The sequence below is a fragment of the Psammomys obesus genome, unplaced genomic scaffold, assembly GCF_907164565.1.
Source record: "Psammomys obesus unplaced genomic scaffold, mPsaObe1.curated_primary_1811, whole genome shotgun sequence".
In the NCBI taxonomy this organism is placed as follows: domain Eukaryota; kingdom Metazoa; phylum Chordata; class Mammalia; order Rodentia; family Muridae; genus Psammomys; species Psammomys obesus.
The window spans coordinates 11,942,970-11,966,754 of NW_026596079.1; the positions used below are offsets into that span (position 1 = coordinate 11,942,970).

The 23,785-nt window shown below is 39.6% G+C and overlaps 1 protein-coding gene across 3 annotated transcripts in view; it reads left to right on the forward strand.

Moving 5' to 3' along the window:
* Positions 1-23,785, forward strand: part of Adcy8 (adenylate cyclase 8) — a 212,622-nt gene that overhangs the window by 126,070 nt on the left and 62,767 nt on the right. For 2 of the 3 annotated variants that reach the window (XM_055626672.1, XM_055626673.1), the window contains exons 8-9: positions 11,027-11,224; positions 23,263-23,363. In XM_055626672.1, the coding sequence (XP_055482647.1) occupies positions 11,027-11,224; positions 23,263-23,363 (299 nt within the window). The remainder of the gene's footprint in view (positions 1-11,026; positions 11,225-23,262; positions 23,364-23,785) is intronic. The other variant, XM_055626674.1, reaches the window with a different exon arrangement.

Below are 23,785 nucleotides of genomic sequence, written 5' to 3' on the forward strand. Positions count from 1 at the left end.
ACAGCAAGGAATTGAAAAGCAAATCTACTCTCTTAATCTGCCTTTCCATTGCCCTAAAACAAAGCATGTGATTCTCTTTTCCTACACAGAAATTAACTTCAGCTTACTTCCACTGAAAACATCTAAAATGTTGGACACTGGTATTAAAGAAGAAGATACTTTCTTGAGGTCTACTGTTTCTGCTCATTTTCAATCTCATTACGCAGAAAATTAGAGGCTAATTTTTCTCCATGGGTAATTTGTTTTTAATGATTTTAGTATTAGGTTTGGTTTTGGCGTTCCATGGATGAGACATCCATTGGTGCTGAGAATATGGAAGATTTTGGAAAATCTCCTATAGTTAATCTATAGTGTTTTAGTAACAGGACTTTTCCTGATGTCATAACCCCAGATTGCCTTGTGCTTGACTCTGAAGACAGCTGCTGAGTTCAGCCCGGGAGTCATTAGAGGGTCTAGTTTTTCCCTCGGTTCAGAAAGGCGAGTTGATTTGAAGTCTTTCATGGGGCACTTAGTGGATTAAACAGACCATTGGATCCATTAACTTTGACTAATTACCCCTTCCTTTCCCTGAAGCTCTTGGGTAGATGTAAGTAGAAGAGATAAAGTTAGATATATTGATGTAGCTTCTACAGAATTATGGATCTAGATATCTTTGTTTAAGTTGGCAAATGGACAACAAATGGACAACAGTTACATTACACACATTATTGATGGGAACTTTTAAAAAGGCAATCAACTGGACTCTTCCAGCACCATGGATGGACCTAGAATTTGCAAGTCACAAACTGTGGTCTGGTAATTAGGAACCATTGAGTAATCATAGGTGGAATTTGTTTGTTTTACAGTAGTGGTGATGGAAACCAGAGCCTGTAACATGTTAGGCAAACACTCAACCACTGAGCTACATCTTCAGCTCCCCACTCCTTTCTTACATTTTGAGACAGGATCACACTAACTTAGTTCATTGAGCCTTAAATTTACTCTATATTCCAGTCTGCCCTCAAAGTTTGTTCTTCTTGCTTCAGCCAGTAAGTAAATGCATTTACAGGCCTGTACCTCCAGGCCTGGACTGAGGGCAATATTTTAAACATATGGGAATAGGTCTGAAAAACAACAGCAAATACCTGAATTTTTCGTGAACTAAATTTCCTAATTTGGGGAAGAGAAGTGCGATTTATTTTGTATTGATCCCAGAACCCACTTAACCAATGCCTGGGCAAACTGGCTTATGGTAAAATTTCTCTGTCCAATTGTTTTCACACTTAGGTCATAAGGGACAGCTTCCATTATTTTGACACAGTGAAATTTGTATCTGTGACATTCTTTTTATCTTTTCTAACAGTATTGCATTGGTTGCTAACATTTTCTCCAGTTCTTCAGTGGTATATCCTGATTGCCATCTTTTACTAATGTCACTGCTCTGCAACATCAATGAAGTCTCATTGTCCTGGGGTAATTTAATTCCAGCCAAGTAAAGATATTAAATATTTTTGTTAGCATAGACAGCCTCATGATAGCTATTGATATGTATGCTTATTTTAAATTGACTTAACATCAATACGGAACTTCAGTGGCCTGTCTTGTGAAATACGCAGGACTAATAGAGCTTTTTGCAAGTCCCTCTACCCCTTCCCTCACTTCTCAAGGATCTCCAGACTCCTCCTGTGAATTCCAGGTGGTAAGGTATTGGATTCAACACTGTCTGTTTGGACTCTGGGGTTATGATATCACTTTAAATACCTTAAAAGATGTCTTTAGGTTCTGAGGTTCTGTAAAGCATCACAGATGTCTTTAGGTTCTGAGGTTCTGTAAAGCGTCACACGTCTTGTGTGTGGTAGCTTCCACCAAGGAGTGCATATTTAGGAAGCACTTAGCAAAGACTATTTTAAGAGACTAGCTCAGGAACAAACACTGAGGATAGCAGCCCAGAGAAGCTGGATTAATCAGACAATTCTGATTGGAAGTGTGTACTAAGTACGCTAGAGTGAGAGGAAGAAGACACAGCCAAAGTCCTAAACACTCTCACCTTAGAAGGTGGTTTCTTCTTGTCTCCATTTCGCCTAGTTCTGAACTCTGTAATTCCAGCTACAGGGGATCAAGTTTTCATGACTCCCCCCACCCACTTTCTCACACACATGTGCAAATGTTTTCACACACACACAAAAATAAAAATAAGAAATAAAAGTATTGATAACTATATTTGATTAGTATATTATATAATTATATCTGAACAAATCATTCTAACACCAATCATTAAAATACCAATCATGAGTCATTTACCAGTAACTCAAAATTTACTTCTCTTCTTGAAGGAGATTAAAACCTAGATAACCTATAAAGTTTCCCAAATTTTTTTTTTAGAAAACACCTACATGCATAAACCTAGACTCAGGTACATCGACATAGTACTGACATTTCTGAAAAATAGTACTTTATATATTGGGGGACTGGGGCTGGGTAATTTGGGTCCTCGTATATGTTCTTTATTCACTTCTTGAGTTGAAATTTTTCAGGCTGTGAACTCAAGATCATTTTGTCCATCATGGGCTGGCGCTCACCTGTACAACCACACAGCCTAGCATTTTGGCTCGATGATTTCAGTGCTAGGGCTACCTGGGTTCACACCTACCTGTGTCCCCATAAACAACCTATTATGTGTCAACAGCTCTCTCCCACTCACAGGTGAATCAGGGGTCCCTTCCCCTCTCTCTGTCTTACCCTGTCTCAGCATTTATTCTACCTGAACTTGACATAAAGTCAGGATTGAACTCATTACCATGGATAAACTATTTTAAGGCTGAAATTTCCATTGGCAATGTACTTCCAATTAGGTAACTACAAATTTGTCATGTGTAAACAGATATACCTCGTTGTTTCAAGCAGCCAGCTGAAGACTCAAAGCTGCCTTGCCTTGCTTCACTAAAAATGGCCCAGGTTGCAGAGACTCAAATACCATTACATTTCTCCATTCTGAATCTAGACAAGCTTTTCAGACAGGAGAGTATCTGTAAGGAAACAAAATAGTTATGTTTGCTGGGGTAATTAGAGCAGGGATTAGGAGTCAGAGGTGGGTGCTGGAGACGTGCTTTTTGGGTTCTCATTATTCTGTTCTGAGACTTCTCTCAAGACACCTGCCATTGTGCTTGTATCTGAAGGTTCAGCCACAGCAGACAACCTGTGCACATCCCACCCCAAGAAAATGAAGACCAGTATCTCTCTTTCTCAAGCTCCAGCTAGTAGTAGGGACTGAAACTGGAAGGCTGACGCTTTACACATCAGGCAAAACACACAAAGAAAAGAGAGGTACTCTGTGTTTAAATATTCCTGGAGTTAAGTCCCCAAATACAAGAACTGTTTTAATGATGTCACTCACTCAAACTTGCGAAAGGTCAAGGGTGAAGTCGTAAGACTAGAATTAGTACCAAATTAGTAAATGTGTCCTGAGTGATCAGACAGCACTAAGAGCACCTTGCTGCTTCTGTTTATCTCCTTCTTCTTCTCAGAGAGCTTGAAAGTGCAGGACACAAGGTGCAAAGGTCAGTCAAAGATTTTCACAGATCTTTCATCCTTAACACATTTTCCATGCAGACAGTATTTGGAAACACTGAGTTCTGCCTTAGGGTGGGATTTAACAGTGGCCCCAATTGACTGGGCCCTGAACTGTCATTATTTGCACATGTCTGGACTTTGGAAAGCAAGGCACAAATGATACTGGAATCCTCTGATAGGCTTCCTAGAAACTTCTGGACTGTTAATTCAGAAAACAGAGGGGACACTCTGACCCTTGTGTTATTCCATTTCCTGGAGTACAAGCTATAAGACTGTTATGAATTACTTAAAGGTCTTCTGGGGGCAGAAGCCTGGGACTTCCTCCCACAGCAAAACCTCATTAGACATCCCGTTAGCTATGTGCAGAGAGAAGTTTTTTTGCCATAAGTAATATGAAAAAGTAAGCCAGACCTTACCTAAAAAGTGCATTAAAAAGATCATGTGGATGTGATACTTCATTTTCCCTCCACGACAACAAGGAAAATTGTGCCATCGACTCTTGCACCTTGCTTGTAGGGACTGGCCCAATTCCCTTTAGATTTTATTTCTATAAGAGGGAGAAAATGTTACATTCAGGTTTTGAAGACGTTATACGAATATTTTCAGAAATGTCACCCAATTGATGTTTGTCTAAATGCCACTCTGTGCCTTCTTAAAGAAAAGAACAAGATTTCAGCTCACATTCTAAGAAAGCTGTGCTCCTCATCCCTAGATTTGGGGAAAACGCAATTCTGTCTTTTCCAAACATGACAACAGTCTCCCAAATCCAGTTCATTGAAACTATCCCAAGGAAGAGCTTTCTTAAAAAGAAAAGTGATAATTATTTAAGACGATGAATATGCAAATTAGCATGAGTCACTCATCGCTCCATGTACATGGTGGTTTAACACCACCATGTGCCCTATAATTATATTACATGTGACTATAATTTATCAAAAACACAAATCAATTTTTTGTAAAGGAAGAGCTGTCTCTTATGATGATTGTTTAACAAACAGGATAGGAAATAAATTTCATTAATGTATGTACATGGGCTATTCCCATCCAGTTTAAGTATTATTCTTATGTCCTTTAGGACTAAGGATGCTACATAAGAACCTGAAAGGAGATATCTTTTTCACAGCAGGCAGGTGGAATGACAGATGCTCAAGATATGTACCAGAGGTGATGGGAGGTTGGTCTGACAGTCAGTGAAAGCAGCCTTTGATCCTGCTGCTTCTGAGTGCGGACTCAGGTTTGAAACTGGAAGTAAACCATCTTTGAGAAATGACAGGCCTACTTGGTATAAGTGGGAAAGCCCTAGGTTTGCTGGACTTGTCATCCTCTATAGATCCTTCTAAAGTATAAGTGGACTGTCCATAGTCCACTTATCCACAACTTTTTATAACTGGATACCAAGAATACCGCAATCACTTCCCAGGGGAGCAAAAACTTATAGATCCTTTTTGTTTAGCCTTTATAAGCTCAAGGGAAATTCTTAACCTGTAGCTAGAAACTAAAGTTTCCTAGAAAAGAGCGTTAGTTTAGGAAAGATTCAAAAGTTACCACATTCTGATGGTATGTCTCAGGTCTCTGGTGCCCTGGAGTAGCATGGGGAAGTATAGTTGGAAAAGCCATCTCTGTATTCCCTAAATGCAAAGGGAACCTCATTCTGTGGTGCATAACAAGGATGTCTTTAACAGTTCTTGTTCTTGGTTAGACTGTCAACTATCATGATAGTATCTTTTATTTCATGATGACAAAAAAAAAAAACTAGAAATAAAAGCTTAAAATAATTTTATTTAGAAAGATTTGGTGCAGAGGATCTTTCTAAATTTAGAGTTATGTAGGGGGAAAATATGACATTTGGAGGACTAGCAACATTTTTCTGGAGATAATCTTCCTATGGGCAAACATATCCTTCCACTCAGTTGTTCAATCAATGTGTATTTATTAAAAAACAAAAAACAACAACAAAAAAAAAAAGCAACAGAACCAGAAAATTTGAACACAGGGGTCTTCCCAGTGACCCATACTCCAACCAAGTACCAGGCATGGAGATAACCTAGAACCCCTGTGCAGATGTAATCCATGGCAGTTTAGTGTCTAAGTGGGTTACATAGTAATGGGAAGAGGGACTGCCTCCGACACAATCTGACTGGCCTGCTTTCTGATCACCTCCCCCTGAGGGGAGAGCAGTCTTACCAGGCCACAGAAGATGACAAAGCAGCCACCCCGGTTGTGATCTGTTAGACTAAGATCAGAAGGAAGGAGAGGAGGACCTCCCCTATCAGTGGACTTGGGGAGAGGCATGCATGAAGAAGGGGAAGGGAGGGTGGGATCGGGAAGGTAGGAGGGAGGGGTTTATGGGGGGATACAAAGTGAATAAAGTGTAAAAAAAAAAAAAAACAAGCAAGCACATCAGGTACCAGAATCTTTGTCATAGATGAGGCACTGTGTCTGATTTCAAGGAGAGCAGAGACTAATAAATAAGCACACACATGTTCAAGAAATTAATTATGCTGTTAAGGACAATGTAGGCTCAGCATAGGCTCCCTGGAGGAGACCATTTCTGATTTCATTTTGAAAGGAGAGGTAAGACCAGTGCCCAGGAGCTGTGCCCAGGCTCTGTGTGTTCTGATGCATAAGGCAAAATCAGATGAGTAATTGTTTAACAGATCAGGTTTTGTTGGGTCTAAACTCCAGTACAGGGTCATATTCTATTTGCATAAAGTCTGAGATCCATAAAGGAGTTAGCACCTGACGTGACCAAACTAGAAAACATCAAGTGTGAAAAACGGGGTACCCAGGGAGCACCTGGGAAAATAAAATGAAATAGAAGCCAGACTCCTGAAGAAGATAACTCAGCATTCTGGAAGGGGTAATATGGATGCAGACAAGTAGGTCTTATTCACAAACTGGTCCAGTTGAACAGAAGATGAAAATAAAAACAAGTAAGACACTCAGAGCTCTGTTTCCAAATTAGCAACCCATGGAACAGACAAAAATAATTCAAGAAGTTTGGGGTCAAAGCTTTTGGACAGTGCAGAGTCTAAGAGTCTTGTGTCTGCAGGTGTCGTCCATGCTTTTACCCCAGTCATATATATTGTGAGACCTCAGTAAGCGGCTATAAGAATGGGTTTGTTCAGCAAGTGTATCCCGAGCAACTATAAAATGTGTGCCATTGTCACAGGTAGTGGTCAGTAAAAAAGGTCAAGCCTCCAGTCTCAACTAGTGAAAGCAGCAGCAGGAAGGAAATACTAGATTCACATTTCCTGCCTGACTGGTCCACAGAAGCACAGTATCATGCAGAACCCTGTCATGTTTGTGCTTCTTGGAGCAAATTGGGAAAGAGTGAATTGAAAGGATTGACACTGTGTGAGCTGATGCACAGACTCTGCAGGGGTGCTTTGAAGGAAGGATGTGCTCAGGGTTATTCTCTAGCCTCTTCACTATGTTTCCTTTATATTTCTATCAATTCCCCTCCTTCCTACCAGCCTCTGTCCCGATTTATAACACTTTTTTTTTAATGTAACCTGTTTAATTTAACCTGTGTTATCTGTGTAACTGTACTATTAGAACTACACATTGGAGTCTGTTGGGGCCACCAGTGGGTACATAATTGAGGGCAATGACTCTTCTTCTCCTGAATCAGTAGAAATGGTTCAGCAATGGGGAATAGGGTTCCCTTCAACCCCTCTTTATTCCACATCTGGTGGTTGATGAACCTTGTGGAAGTATTCCCAGCTGCTGTGAATTTTGAGTCACAATGGCTGTGACATTTCACAGCTCTTTTCCCATCTTTCAGCTCTTACATTCTTTCCTAGTCCATTTTCCACAATGAATAACTGGATGGGTCTCACAGGCATACCTTAGGCCTTAAGTTTAGTACTAGGAAACAAGGCCAAACAATGTTATGGCCACCCAGGAAGTGACAGGACTAGAAAGGAATCAGAGCTAAAGTGGGTTTAAAGGAAAGCAAGGTGAATCCCACAGAGAATTTTTCATGACTTAAACCAAATGACAACCTTCCCCACCCGCCCTCAAATACAGCTAACAAAAGGCTCCCCAGACACTGTGGTGGTAACTTCCACAACTCGCACACTCTCAAGCAAGGCCTAATCTTTAAAATCTTGGCTACAGAATGTCTGTAATTCATGCAGGAACTTTGATGTGTCTTATGTGTGTGGAGAAGAGAGTAATTTCAGAAATATCTGAAGAGAGTATAAACCTCAACAAAGATAATTGTGGGAATGACAGTATCTGTTTTACAATGAAAAGTCTGACATAAGAATTCAACCCAAGGAGTAACCGACATTTCTACTGCTGTTCTGACCTGTCTGATATTTAAAGCACCAGATAAGGTGAACAGCATCATTTATTTATAGCATCATCTATTTATAACAGCACGACAACATCTGACTAGCATGAAATATATTACTACTTCGTCATGAGTTCCTAAATGTTTAAAAATAGCAGCTAAAAAGTAGTATCAATGTTAAATGATATATTAATTCTATATTAAAATGTCTATTTGAATATGCATTCAACTATATGTGCACATCTCATAATCAGATGTGCTGATAATGGTTCCCACTTCCTTTCATTTCCTCCACTTATGTTTCCTGTTCTATATTCACAGTTTGGAGGTCAACTTAAAACTGGAATCATTTGAAAACTCCAGCTGTTTTGACCTCATCTCAATCTAGCTCTTATATGTTAGGTGACTTAAAAAGAAGAGAAAGTATTGTGCTATTAAAAATAAGACATTCTGGTGTGACTCTATATTCACAAATGACTCATGTCATTTGTGACCCAGTTACTCCTTACAAACGATTCACTGTAAAAACAAAAGTATCTGGACTGCCATTTTGGCAGCCTCAGCCCACTGATGATGTCCTATGATGAACATAGGACAAAATTCCAGTCTTTTTTGGTATAGGGTATCAAAAATCAACCCAAACTGTAGTCGCCATAAAAGTCATGTATCTATTGCATGGATGTTACACAGAGGAAAATAATTGGCTTGCCTGTTTCTTATTTCTACTTGCTTGACCTCTTGAGATGACTTAGTTCTTCTTATTATTATGTGTAGTCTAAATAAAGCTGTGGGTCTCCATCAAACATACTCCATCCCAGCTAGTAACTATATCTGCATGACACTGATAAAAGAGGGATGAAATAAATTTACTTTCATTGGGAACAAGTGCACTGATACCCAGGAACCATTAGGAGAGCTCTGAGCAGTTGAGATTGTGGTCTCTACCTTATAGAAGTGGTCAATGACACAGAATCCTCTGTTCGGCAACCAACAACATTTACCCTGGTTTCCAAGACCTTTTATAGATTAGAATCAGTTCCCGATGACATTTTTCAGCAGCCCCCATCAGCATGAGAAGAAATAAAAGCAAAGCAGACAACTTATCTAATCATTTGTGGTCATTTGGGACATAGCCCAATAACAGAGCGCTTACCTGATATGTACAAGGTGCTGGATTTGACCCTCAGCCTCACCAGAGCAATTAATGGTTAATTAATTAATTCAATGTGATCTAAGGGTTTTCTTTTGTTCCAAGACTATGTCATTTTTGTTTGGGGAAAAAAAGCTCAAGCCCTTTTTAAATAAAATAATGGTGCTCAGCCTCTTGTGTTGATTTTATGTCAATCTTCTGATGAGTACATGTGCCCTAAAGCTGCTCTTGTGGCCAACACTGCTACTGCAACAAATCTGTCCCCAAAACATGTTTTAAAAATTGCTTACTCTGTAAACCCTGGAGTGTTAGAGCTGCAGGCATGATGGGCTAGTGGAGTGGATATGCTTGATTTAATTAAAAGGAGGAAACCATAAGAAAATTAAATTTATAAACAGTAGCAGATATCTCTCAGTACAAACACATGTATATAATGCAGCTAATGGACTCCAGCTGTAAGAACTTTCAGGGAACATTCTAGCATCCCTCAGTCACAAAGAACATCCATACAGGCGCAGCATGGGTATCCTTCCCACCTCCTCTCCAAGGAAAAAACATAAGTTACCACCAAGCTGAATGGGAAGAATTGCAGCCTATGAAACAAATGAGAGCTCCATGGAGGGACCACCAGTTCAGCTTCCTTGGCTGTATAACCACATCAATTCTCAAGCCCTCTGGACCCTGCTGTTCAATTTTCTGCAACATTGGTCCCTGCTTTTTCCAAAAGTCTATATGGCTTCGATGAAGTCAGAGCCCATGACTCTAGAGCTCAGACCCTGAAGTCAGTGGGTTCCTCTCAGCTTTGAAAAAGTTGTAGCTCTTGATTAAATCTCTCCAAGGCTATGTATGAAAAATAGGGGCCAGAGGCTCTTAAAATCCTCCATAATCATTCATGTGCTTTCCTGTGATGATTGTACAATCTGATGTCTGTTTAGCCTGTGTTTCAAGCATAGATAAACTATGTTTTTCATAGCTAACCTAAGAGGATGGCAGAGGCAAAGAGATAGTGTGAATATGTACCGAGGTGGGGAGTTTGTGCTTCCCCATAGATGCACCACAGCTCTTCCTCCACTCAAGGAAATCCTTGATGGCGGATAGGACTTCTCTGTTCCTCTATTCCTTTAGGCCAACTTACAGTTTGTTTGATTTAATTTTTAGTTTTCTTTAAAAAGCTATCTTAAATTGGAGCTGTGAATGAGTATTGCATTTGGCTAGAGACAGCCGATTGATCTTTTATCAGTGGCTGTTGAGTCACCAGGAGACAAGGTCTCTGATAGGTTCTCATGAGCCAATGCAATCTCTGCATCCATGTCCCCATGTTCAGTTACCAGTCATGGTGGTGCATCTTCCTCGACCCCATGCTGTGTAATCCTGGGATACAGTGAGATGCTGGAATTGCTCACAATTTTTGCCTAAAGAATACTGTACATATATCTATATGAAAATATAGATATATATGGTTTTGTGACAGAAGAAAACAGTCTATGGTAAAAAAAAAATTATTAATATTGGTCAAGTTTGAGAAGCAGAGCCTGGCACATATGACTGTGTTTGAGGAACACCTAAAAGGAAAATGGAAACTATGAGGCACCCCGAGTCTTCCCTTCCCCATTAAGTGAAAGAACTCATTGAAATGTTCAGTGGGAAGATATCACTTTGGTGGGCTTTCCAGATACTCAGACTTTCTGTCATTTCTTTGGTTCTCTTTCTTTCATACCTGGGATGAGCCTGGTTAGAGAAACAGTGGTGACTCACATTTCTCGGGCAACAGCTCCCTAAATGCCTCAACCAAAGGAATTCAGTGCAGCTACACAGAGGAAAGAGAGTGCTCCTCTCAGTGTGACATTTTGCCAGGTTGTGTTTCTCTGAACCAAATGCTAACAGATCACGTGGGTGGTCTCCACTGACTACAACTGCATGGAATGCCGTGACTGTGTGCGATGCAACATAATCTAAAAACATTGCCTTTCTTTTGGATCCTAAGGGGACTAGCAGGTTTATTGTGTTTGCATGTGCTTTCCCTCTAGACTCTGGCTGCCCTAACAAGAAATTCAATAAATCTGCTTCCAAACCATCTCGCACAAGCTTTGCATGTCCAGTCTGGGCCTGAGGAAATTAACAAGAGAATAGAGCATACCATCGACTTGCGGAGTGGCGATAAGTTGAGAAGAGAGCATATCAAGCCATTCTCACTGATGTTTAAAGACTCCAGCCTGGAGCACAAGGTAGAGCTGAGTCTCCACAGTGGCTTTTTCTGAAGTAAATCATTGTCAATGTTTGTGGGATTAGAGAGTGCAAGGGCTGTGGTCTTTTCTCTGTCCGTTGTTTGGTTAGGTTTGATTGGTTTTCTATTATTATCTTTGGAAATAAGAAAGCCATGAGAGGAGATGATCATTAGATACAGAAATCCTTGTCTCTGTACTTTAAGGGAAAGATGCCTAAAAGAACAAAAATGCCTTGATTAATTAAGCATCAAAAGAGTTTCTTCCACGTTGAGACTATAAGGCCAAGAAACATTGCTAAGCCTTTGGATCTGCTCCTAGATGCATTCACTTCCATTTGTAACCTGGATAGCCTATAGTGTGTAGACTCTCAAAACCTAATGTAAATGCAAACAGCGAGCACTGTATGGATTAGATTTTTATACACTATCCAATTATCCGTTTGTCTGCTGTATCAGACTCCACCCTTAATCTATATCTGATAATAAGCTGTAGATTCTGAGTCAGACTTAATTTCTCCCTTGCTGTTTCCTTTTTATACAACCTTTGACTAATAAAAAGACTCCTCTAAGCATGCACCCCTTTATGTAAAAGGAGGGTGCTATATATGCCTCAAACACGAGTTGTCTTGGTTACTTTTTGTTATTGTGATTTAAAAAAAAAAAAAAGACTGACAAAGCACTGAAGGAAGAAAGGATTTTTTTTTAATTATAGTTTAAAGTACAGTCCATCTTGGCAAGGTAATTGGGGTGCTTGAAGAGGTTGATCATATTACCTTCACAGTCAAGAGGGAAAGAGCAAAAACTGCTGGTACCCAGTTCTTTTTCATCTTTGTATTCGGTTCAGGGAGTCAGTCCATGGAGTGGTGCCACCTACAGTTAGGGTGAATATTCTTACTCAATTAACTTAATCAACAAAATCATATGTGTGTCCAAAGGCTAATTTAATCCCCTCCAGGCATTCTCAGAAGTTCCTTTATTGGATGACTCTTAGTCCTGTCAACTTGACAAGCATAAACCATGATGCAAGGTACTATGAAAGTCTCCGAGACAATGAGACAATGCCTTGCTTAGGGAAATTGTTCAAATATGGCAAACCATTGCTGTGCTGATAACATTTTCTATTTCCTTCTTCTATCCCAACCCTGTATTGGAAAGCAGCAAAGATATGTGCGTAATTGAATGACTATTTTTCGAGGTTAGGAGCAGACAGACCTTCCTTAGATGAGCACAGGAGGTGTTTGGCTTCTGAGAAAGCCTCCAGCAAGAACAGCAGGGCATTTGCAAGCAAATTTCAAGAGTTTGATCCACGACTGCATTGAGCCCCAGTTAACAATTCTTATGTGAGTTTGCTCAGCGGCCTGGGAGACTGTGCTTTCTCCAGGAGGAGACTTCCACAACTGTGTGCACATGCCCTGTTTCTAGTGAGTTTCTCAGATTACTACTTACAGACTGCAAACTCTGAAATGAATGCCTTCCACCTTCAATCCCCAATTCAAATTCCATTGTGTCTATATACTAAGCAAACAGAAAAGAAAGAAACATTTTGCCTCACTCAACACTCCCCAAAAAAAGCAGGTGTGATTTTTCTTATTTGTAATATAATTAAGGGCTTACAGGCCGAAATTAAAATCATTTTCTTTCCTGACTACTCTACGAAGGGAACTAGGACAATGGGCAGAGTGGTTTTTCAGAGAAGCTTCTCATTTAACTTGTAGAGACACTATAGTTCAGCCCAGAACTGAACAAAACCCTTTTATTCATTCTTGCTAAACCGTACTTGCCTCACTAGGCACTCTAATCCCTGCAGACTGAAGTAGGTGGTATGCTTTAGCTAACAGTGCCTGCATCTTATTTGCAGCTCCATAGTTCTAGGACAACAACAAAAAAAAAAAAAAAAAAAAAAAAAAAAAAAAAAAAAAAACCGGTCTATGTCAGGGAAAGCATGTTTAGGCTGAGTTCTCTGAGCAGGGGAAGCTCTTCCAGAGCAGTAGGGGAGTGGTACTCTGTGACACAGAGAGTGTGCCCGCTGATGATCCAGCCGTGTGACATCTAGCATGTGCTCTATGGTTCTCAGTGGTGACAGTCGTAATATGAAACAGTTCAGGAGACATTTAGCCCCCTCCCATAGGCCCCAGAGACTTTCCTCAGTGCCTCTCTCTCTCTCTCTCATCCTCTCTAGGGAGTAAGTTACTGCTAAGCAGAGAATATATAATAAGTGCCTTCAATTGAGTACTTGTAGATGATAGTATAAAGTGACCGAAACAACAGAATAAGGCAGATGCTATCATGAAATTCAGCTTGTGCTTGATGAAATGACACAGAGAGAAACAGTTAGGAAGCCCGGGCTCTGGGGTTGAGAGTCGCTATAATGCAAAGACCCTCTGCTCACATTCCTAAAGCTGGCTCCTGCTGGTGCCTTCATGAAGAAGAAAAGCCTGTTCATTATTTGTGAGTTTTGTATGGAAGAGAAAGAGGCAGATGGAAGAATAAGAAACAAAGGTTTAGGTAGAAAAATGTCCTAAAGCCTTAGAAAAGTATAAATGCAAGATTTTCAAAGCTTGGAATACTAGAATCAGAGAATAGCCTTGGTGTGATCTACCGGCTTATTGCATCCTTAGAGAAAAGGTTACTCTCACATTTAGCGAAGGGAACACTGAGCCTGCAAGAGCCTAAACATTGGTCATAGAATTCCAAGCCAAGAACCATGTTTTATTGACTCTATAAAAATCAGTCATCAGTCCAAGAACACTCCGTTTTCTGTTTATCATTCAGGAATAAAAATTGCACCATACTAGGAATTTATGAGAAGCACACACAACACACACATGCACATGAATACACACACACTACATACAGAGAGCTAGCTGGGTTAGCACACTCAGGGTAAAGAAGACCAGAAAATAAAATCTACCCAGCATATACCAGCAGTGAGGAACCCACATGCCTAATCCTGGTAGTGAGTAGGGAAATGGAAAGAACGCCCCAAGATCTAAATTTCAAAATGAATCTAGGTTTGCTCTCAAAGTCAGTCTGGATACAGTCTAAAGAAAAGCCTCAACCAGAGAATTTGAAGTGGTACTAGTTGATAGTGCCACCTGGTGGCTACGAAAACAATCACACACCTACCTGAAAAGATCTCCAGGTTTTAATATTCCTGAGACAGCAAAGTGCACTTTGATTTCAGAGGTGTCTACATGTACATGCTATCAAAAATTCACACTTTAGATAAGTCTGTGCATCTCTTATCATTTTAAATATGTAGTGTGTTTATAATTCCAAAAACTCTTTTAAGCATGCTGTCCATTTTGTGTTTAAAAGATTTTTTAAATTTTTTGTGTTTTCACCACTGTAAGTTTCCAACTACATCTCCATAGCCGTTCTCATGGTTAATCACTTTCATGCTTACTCTTTGCTTAGGGTAAGATCCTAAATATATCAAATGATGTACATTTAGAGTATTTCATATACACTCTGAAATTTCTCTGAAGATGGATGCCTATACTTTTCAAAATCATCAGTTTTATAGAAAGCCATCTCCTTATTGATTATTTTATATTAATTGTGACTGGGGTTGAGGGTCTTTCAGTATTCCTTCTGGTCTTCAGATTTCTCCTAGGGTGACATCCTTTGTCTTAACTGCTTATCCTTCATAAGGCATTCACCTTTGTCTCTGAAGTCACGAGGCTTCCTTATTCGGCGAAGAGCTGTTCTTTGTGGGATCACCCATCTTGCTCCATTCTGTATCTAGAGTTCTTAAAGAAAGGTAATACGTCTCAGCTCCTTTTCCCCATTCATTTCTGGGACAAGACTCGCTCTGAATAAAGTTTAGGAATACAATTATAGATGGATGTCCCCAGCCAAAGAAACCTGCATAAAACCTTTAGAGCTTAGGAGAGTTGAATAGCATGAACACTTATTTGGGGAGAACTAAGTGTAGTGTCCCATAAGCCACGACGCAGACCTAGAATGGCAAGTTCTTCATGTAGAATAAAAACTAGAATAAAAACTATTCACTAGAATACAGTGAATATACATCCTGTAACAGGTTGGACATTTTTGACTTCTGATATTGGCATTTTAGTATGTTAGGTATTAAAATCAAATCATCTCAGTGAAAATTAGATTCTCTTCCTTCTTCCAATCTTGACATCATCTATGTGACTCTGAAACCTCTCCCTTTGAGAAAGTCTTTCTGTATTTGTACCTAACTCAGAAGATAAAACTCTCTTCATTTTGCCTAACAGTTTACAGACTGCACAGTTACTTTGTGATGTGTATAAAATGCCTTTAAGATGCTGATGTTGCAAGGGTACATGTATTTTGAGAAAAATTCTTGGAGTATTCTGTTTTTCTAAATTTTCAGCTATATTTCTTTGTCCTTTGGCTGAGTGGGTATGATTGAGGCTAGCTCATGTCAAAAGGTCCCAATGTTAACTTGAGCTAATATGAACTATGATAGCTTCTGAAAGGCTCACAGTGACACCAGGAGAAAAAAAAACATTAATTCAAATTCCCCTTTAGAAATAAAATCAAGCACAAAGAGCTGTTTATTATTCTATAGTTGCATAGACAGACAGATTGATAGACTTTTGTCACTTCAATAGATTTCTCTGGACTAATGCAAAAATCGTATTTCGTTCAAAAAATATTTGTTTTAAAAAAGAAGAAAGAGCATAAACCTAACCACCTAATAAACATGACTTGAGCCCACTTCCTGTCAGGACAAAATATGAAATAAGACAAAGGATTTGACCTCACTAGCATGCTGAGGGGTGAGTATGAAAATTAAGGGCTGGAAAGATGACACAATTGGTAAAGACACTAGTTTACATGCATGAGAACCTGAGTTTGGGACCCTGAAATCTACATAAACTTTGGACACTTAGTGGAAGCATCTGTAATCCCATTACTCCTTCAGGTAGATGAAGGCAAGGACAAGAGAATCCTCAGAGATTCTGGGCCAACTATTGGACCAGCTGGACTGGCATATGGAGTTGGTGTGGGAGGTACATGATATCATACACTATATATTTAAACAAATACATTGTTTTGCATATGTCAATCCAAACTAGATGATAAACCCTCACAAAAAATTTACGATTCTAGAATTCTTAAAACAAACAAACATTTAATGAGAAACAGCAGAAGGTACACTGTTAATATATATTGTATCCCAAAGTACCAGGATTCCAATTTTTATCCACTTAATGGAGCACAGACTTGTCACTCATTAAGTGAGGTACTCTTATCAGTGCCTCTAGCTCACTGGAGCAGACACATTGGCTGCCTCGGCTCCTGTGATGTGTCTTAAAAATGAGAAAGACAGGCTCTTTTTTTTAATTAATTACACTTTATTAACTTTTTATCCCCCCTGTAGCTCTCTCCCTCCTCCCCTCCCAATCCGTCCCTTCCTCCCCCTTCTCCACGAATGCCCCTCCCCAAGTCCACTGATAGGGGAGGTCTTCTTTTCCTTCCTTCTGATCCTAGTCTATTAGTTCTCATCAAGAGTGGCTGCATTGTCTTCTCTGTGGCCTGGTAAGGCTGCTCCCCCCTCAGGGGGAGGTGATCAAAGAGCAGGCCAATCAGTTCATGTCAGAGGCAGTCCCTGTTCCCATTACTATGAAACCCACTTGGACACTGAACTGCCATGGGCTACATCTGTGCAGGGGAAAGACAGGCTCTTTAATTAAGGGCATCCAGTGTTTGAGAAGCTCCAAATGCTGTGTCTCTTTCTATGAGAATAAGCCTTTGAAGCGTCTTGATACATGAGTTTCTTTCACACATGCATTTCTTCATGTTCCTGCAAGAATAGTCTTTCTAGCTACCCTTCTTGATATTTCTGGCAAGTCCATCTGGCATAACTCAGAGCGTTTGATCTCTTCATTTCATGCTCTGCTAGTGTTCCACTAGCCATCATGTTCTGAGCCCTAGAGAAAGACAGAAAGCCACAGCTTCCGTTCTCATGGAATTTATACTCCCCTTTGTGATCTTGGGCCAGTCACAGACCTCTCTATCCCCCAAATTGTGTATCAAAGTATCCATGAGCTGTTAGCTCTGTTGTGCAGGAGAAATGCTGTGAACGCTTATGTGCCTCAGAGGCTGCAGTAAACTGCTATGAAGGTAGCAGCCTGATAAGGAGACATATTCCCTTACCATCACGGCAGGCTCTATTATAAGCATTTTATATTTGTTACTTCATGTAGCATTACAATGCCCTCCGTGTAGGTGTTAGTGTTGTCATTTGACAGGTGTGGCAGCCTCAGAGAATGTGAGTACATTTACCAAGGTGGCATATACGGAATTCAAATCTATTTCAATACGTTTCCTAAGCCTAGACCATCAGTAACACAACAGCAGAACCCTACAATTTCACAGTGTCTGCTTTTCTTGCAGTTTAGCATATATTTGTGATACCGGCAGTAAGGGATATGATACACAGGAGTGATTATATAGCAATTCATGTGACAAAGATTTTGAAGGAAGAAAAAGAGTATAATGTAAACTCATAAGCATTTATTTGATCCCCTCTACCAACTCACTACAGAGATGCATCTGCACACACATACAAATAATCCACCACATGTTTTTGGTGCTGAGAAAGACTGACTAACACTACAGCAACTCTATCACCTTAGTTCTGTGTGCACATGTGTAGGTAAAATAAATTAACTAATAAATAAGAGAATGGAATGCACTTCCTCTCAGGCACAACCCCGAGCTGCATACTCAGAGGAAGGCAAAAAGGTTAACAGTCAAGAATTTAATTGAATAATGAGATGGTTTGAAAGCGCAGAAACAGAAAAGACAGCTCTTTAACAATACTGAATGCATACAAAGTTAAATTGAGGGGAACATCACATTTTATACACAAATCAGCTTTTAGTTCTTACTCATTTCTGTTTAACAAAAAGTATTGTAATTTTCATGGCATGAACGGAGTTCTGAGTTGAATGTTTTCACAACATTCATTTAATGGTACTATTTCCTGTCACTTAAAAGTTACTATTTGCTACCCAAGAACATCTTTAGATAATACTTTGTCTGAGTAAAATTGATATTTTATATGTGTTCAGAATTTCTCTCAGGTGTCTGTGTACTTTAAAGAAAATCAGATATTCGGAGGACTCAGAGGTTTTAGGAAAAATACATCAGACACTTCAGGATGTTCTTTGTGACTATAGAGTCTTGAGTTTCTATGACTGAAATAGAAAGAAAAGGGAGAAATTTGACCAAGAAACCTTGAAAAATGAATAGTGCTCCTGTGGATTCTGATGCTGGTCTCTAAAACACAGTAATAAACAACATGCACGTCCTTTCTTGGAGATACTGGACTTTTTGCATCATTCCATTCTTTGTTTACAGGTTGGAACATGGAACTTGAATCAAATGGTCTCAGATATTACTTTCACACTTTTCTAAGTCAGGCACTTCCTCATCATCCTCATGCTCTCATTTTGAAGGAATGATTCTCTTGTAACATATGGTTTCTCTTAGGTTTTTTTGTTTTGTTTTTTGTTTTTTGTTTTTGTTTTCCTCTGTCTTTGCCAGTCTTAAAACAGGAGTATTTCGGTCTCCTTTTTCAAGTACAAAGGACAAGTTTCAAGAGAGGCTCAGGGAAGAAACCCAGCCCTTATTCAGACAGCAGGTTTATAGGACTCCCCACACTCTTAATGCCTTGTAAAATACTGCCATTTTTACCAGCCTCAAGGCAGTCAAACAATTTCAAGGGCCATTTCACATGTGTGTTTTTATTAGACCAATTAGCCATCTCTAGTCACACAAAATCATCAGTGCTTTCAGAGTGAGGAATACCAACTCTGCCTATAATAATGATACAGAATGATAGAATTGAGAAGATTTCATCCCAAAGGTCATGGACCCAATCCTTCATGTTAAAGCAGCATTGTCTGCAACGAGGCCCTTCCAAGCAAAGAACTGTTAGACATAGAGTAGACACTGTTCTCTTGGTTTCACCATGGCTTACACAATGGTCAGTCCAATACCTTACCTATGATGCTACCACTTAAAACAGTTTTATATAAGGGAAGTCGTATGTCTTCCTGTCTTATACATCTGACACAGCACATCTCAGACACATATTATCATGTTTCTTTGTGAGTTGTCAAAACACGAAAGGATGTACCCTCCCTTTAGCATCAGGTTGCTTGGAAGAAGTGAGATGGCACAAGATTCTACAAGTGGTCACTTGTAGAATTATTGCCACCAATAATTTTATTGGACCAGAAATGAGAAAAGAGAATATATTTCAAAACTTAAATCTCATGACAAATTAGACTCATGTTTTGTTGAGGCTATTCCATTTGTTCAAATAATAAGGAAGCTCTAGGCCATCACTGTGAAATATGATACACAAGTATAATGGTAGTAGAGGTCAAGTTATTAACTCTTTTATTCAGAATTAACAGTTTTTCCCTAATGAGAGTCTTCTTAAATTTAATAAGATATTAATATAGACTAATGAAAGATGTGTGAGAAAATCCTCTTTCTTAAAGCTAATTTTATTCAACGATAAAATGAAATTGTAAAAAAAAAATGTATTCATCCTATAACCAAAAGTGTCTAGGACTGAGATAATGCTCATTTCTGAGCAGAAATATTGGTGTTGGCAACAGGTGAACAAAGGCAATAAACATAACCCACTTCATTTATGACAATATCATATTACTCACAACTAGACACAAAGCACATAGTTGCCCCAATGCTTTCATGGGGAGTGCCCTCCACACCATGTATGGGATGGAAGAATGTAGTCAGCACTTTTATTTTATTCTTCTCCTCCCTGGTCCCCTGTTGTGAAGGCACCTCCACCACAGGGGAGTGTCTTACCATGAGTGGCTGGGTGATAAATGCACAGCAGACCACACAGAGAGAAAGAGCGAGTGAGCAGGTGCAGCTACCATATACACCGCGCTGGCACAAACCTGCCCAGAAGAGGGGTCTGCCAACACCTTCCTGGGAGTAAGCTACCCATGAAGACAGAGCTACAGTCAGAGGGGAATGATGCAATTATTTTGTAGTGGAGACGGAGAATCCTGATGAGTAGGGTGTTTTCCTTCCTCCTCACTAAGGAATGTTTTTCAGGACTGTCTCAGGGACAGAGCCAGACAAGGTGAGAGACACTGTCCATCACATCTGCCACTAGCTTCACTGATCATCCCTCTGTGGATGAAGAATATGAAATAGGCTTTTCTTTCACGTGACCATGCAACCATACTTCTATTTCTCGGTTTCCTTGTGATGGATCTAGAACCCATTGACTCTCATGACTCTGACTAATTCTAGAGATGTCATTTCAGTAGACTGTAGGGCTAAGGTCTCCAGGCATGAACAAAATGCGGCACATCTTCCTGATACATTGCCTTCACAAGACACTGAGCACTTTCAACATATGAGCTCAGTGTGTTTTCCAGCAACTTTTGTGAGTGGCTCATATCACACTCATTTTCTAGGAGATAATAGTGAAATATAGACAGCCTATCAGATATACCCTAAGTCTCATAACTAGGAAGTATAAAAGCTGATGTTCAAAGGCGGGTAGCTGTGCAGTGGTCAATGCTCACAACTGAAGTATAGGAAGATTAGTGTGATCAGACGAGGACAAAACAGAAATGAGACAAAGAATTTCTAATTTGAGAAAACAGATGCATATAACAAACCCAATACAGCCATGCACCCAAGTATTCAGACCTTCACAAGGCAAAATAAAGTTCAGTGAATCAGCACTTACTCTGGATACTGTAACATCCTGAGCCAATTAGGAATTTTCTTTTCATAAGCCTTCTCTCCTTGTATTTCAAAGTCACAATGCACTCCATTTTGAAACCCAGTATTCTATGTTTGATTGACATCAATGGCACAGATTTTTTTTTCTTTTTCTGGCTGTGCAGGGGACTGAAATTCAAACATGAAAGTAATGGGATGTTTTAGCATCGCAAGCCTTATATGTCCCATTTGGCAGAGAAGATAAGTGAGGTTCAAAGAAGTTAGTTTTGTTCATAGAGAAATACTGATGGGGCTGGAGACAAAGTTAAATCTCCCTACTTGATTCCACTAGCTTGGTATTTGAATAAAATGACAAGCACAAAACGTCCTGCAGCTTTAGTTGGGAGCATGCACTTGTTTTAAATGTCATCAGTAAGAAACTTTCAGGAAAGGATTCTCAGGGGCTGTTTGGTATCTATAGGAAGAGATATTTCCCCAGCAAGAAAAGGCCAGTGAATGAGAAAGAACCATAGATAAGAGTGAAAACTCAAACTTAGGCGCTGGAGCATTTGAGCAGAGAGTGTCTGTGATAGAGGATGCCATGCACAGCCTTAAAGACAGAATGCCTGCTTCCCTGACAAAGCAGAGGTGGCCACCCCCATAGCAATCAACGGACATTTGCATGTAGGTAAAGTATATTGCATAAGGGATTCTAGAATCAGGAAAATGATGACCTATCATAAGTTCAAGGGGTTGGGATGCTGATAATGATGATAATGATGATAATAATGATGAAAATGAAGGACTAAATGCACTGAGGATTATGTACGAAGTTTGAAAAATTCCAATATTGAATCTATGTAGTCAAATTGGTTATCAGTGAAGCAATAAAAAATTAAGTTGTGTGTAACCAGCTATAAGGATGTCAGACATTTATCTCCCTTTGACTTATGTTTTATAACTAACTCATTTTGGCCTGTGTGGGTCATTCAGATTGTCCCTGGTCCTGGGCAACGCTATTAGTATTAGTAATTATTAACAAGACATATTTTTTGAAGTTTTATCAGGAGAGGTGATGGCTTATAGTGATTCTTTATAGTTCCTGGATCCCCAGGTTGCTCATCAGCTACCGGTCATTCCCAAAATCTTAGCCACGACTCTGAACAGTAAATTCCAATCTACAGTCTAGACCCCATCCAGAAGTCAACAACAGTTTCAAAATCCTGTAACTGTTATTTCAAACATTAGTCCAATAAAGTGGACTGATCCTGTCATTTTGTGGAGCTGACTTAAACCTTATTATTTATTGTGGGAAAAAAAGTTGAGAGGTTGTGAGAGAGAAACTGATCAGCTACACGGGTAAAGTGACACTAAAATTCAAACCAAGGATTATAACATTGCAGTGCCAGGCTTAGCTTTATGCCTCCTCCCTCATCCCAAAATAAGGCAATCTGTATTCTGTATGATTTACAGCAATTCAATTGACTTCTATGTCAGTAAGGCAAAACGAGAGACTTGCATACACCTGATTCTAATGCCTCTCACAGTTTTTTAAGCGCTCTGTGCTTCCTTCTAAAAAGATTACACAGCTTAGTGACTCCACAATGGTCTGGGAACTGCGGCAGGAGTGAGGCAAACTACAAAACTTTGAGGAGATTTTAGACCAACAATGAAATTACTGAATACTCTTAGTAATCAAATAAAGTTATCACGACTCCCCAGGGCTGCCTAGAATGAACAGAAGGGCATCCACCATAGTGGTCTATGAGCCTCTATTTGTCTTCAGTAAGACAAGATGCTACAGCACTGGAGATCTTGTGGGATATTTTAAACTCTAAGATTCCGTGAAGTTATTCCCCATGGCTCTTATTTAAAAGGTAGAAAGGTTCCCTGGTAAAACATTTGCCCATGTCCCCACACCTAACAAACAGAGCACCATTCTTACATAACTGCATTTTATTAATGAGGGAAGTCTGCGTGAGTTTGATCTGCAGCTTACTTGGTGAGGGCTCTTCTGCCCTGTTAAATGGTAGAAGCTCTTAGGGCAGGAGTAGGATAAGCTCATTAATCCTTGCAGGCCCTTTACTGGGGAGGGATTATTAATTCCTGGAGTTTCAGAGAAAAATTGGTGGGAGGTATGAAGATATTGCCCTGTGAAGATTTTGGATGATACAACTTTCTAAGTAATCATTTTCAAAAAGATATTGTGTTCTGTCTTCTTTCTGTTTTACCTTAACTTCAAACTGATGAAACTTATCTCCTCCAAATCTTAACTCTGCTACAGAGTAATTGATTTTGCTTCTTTTAAAATTACAGTATTCTCAAATGAGGGATGAAGTATTCAAGTCAAACTTGGTCTGTGCATTCATCGTTCTTCTGTTTATCACTGCAATTCAAAGTTTGCTTCCTTCTTCAAGGTAAGTCTGAAAGGACTGAGGTAGAAGTTTAAAATGCCTCTGTGAGGTGATAAGCCCGCACCTCTCCAGCTGAGTTTAATAGGACTGGGTCCAGAACCTAAACCCAGATGCTCAACAACTCTGGATCTATTCATACTACCTTGCTACACATAATATTCTCACCACTCTGCCTAGGCAGAAAACTTCCCCAATATTAATAAGATAATATCTAACCCTGAAATAGCTGTATCCCTATTGAACATTTCACCCATGAATACAGAAAGCAATGATTATGAGAATCTCAATCCCTTGTTCATTTGTCCACATAAGTCGTTCATAGTTGTATCATCACTTTAAGGTCAGCAAATTTGAAAGTCAACACTACAAACACAGTTGACTGGCCACTTACAAATACTTTACAAATAATAACTCCCTGTAACAAG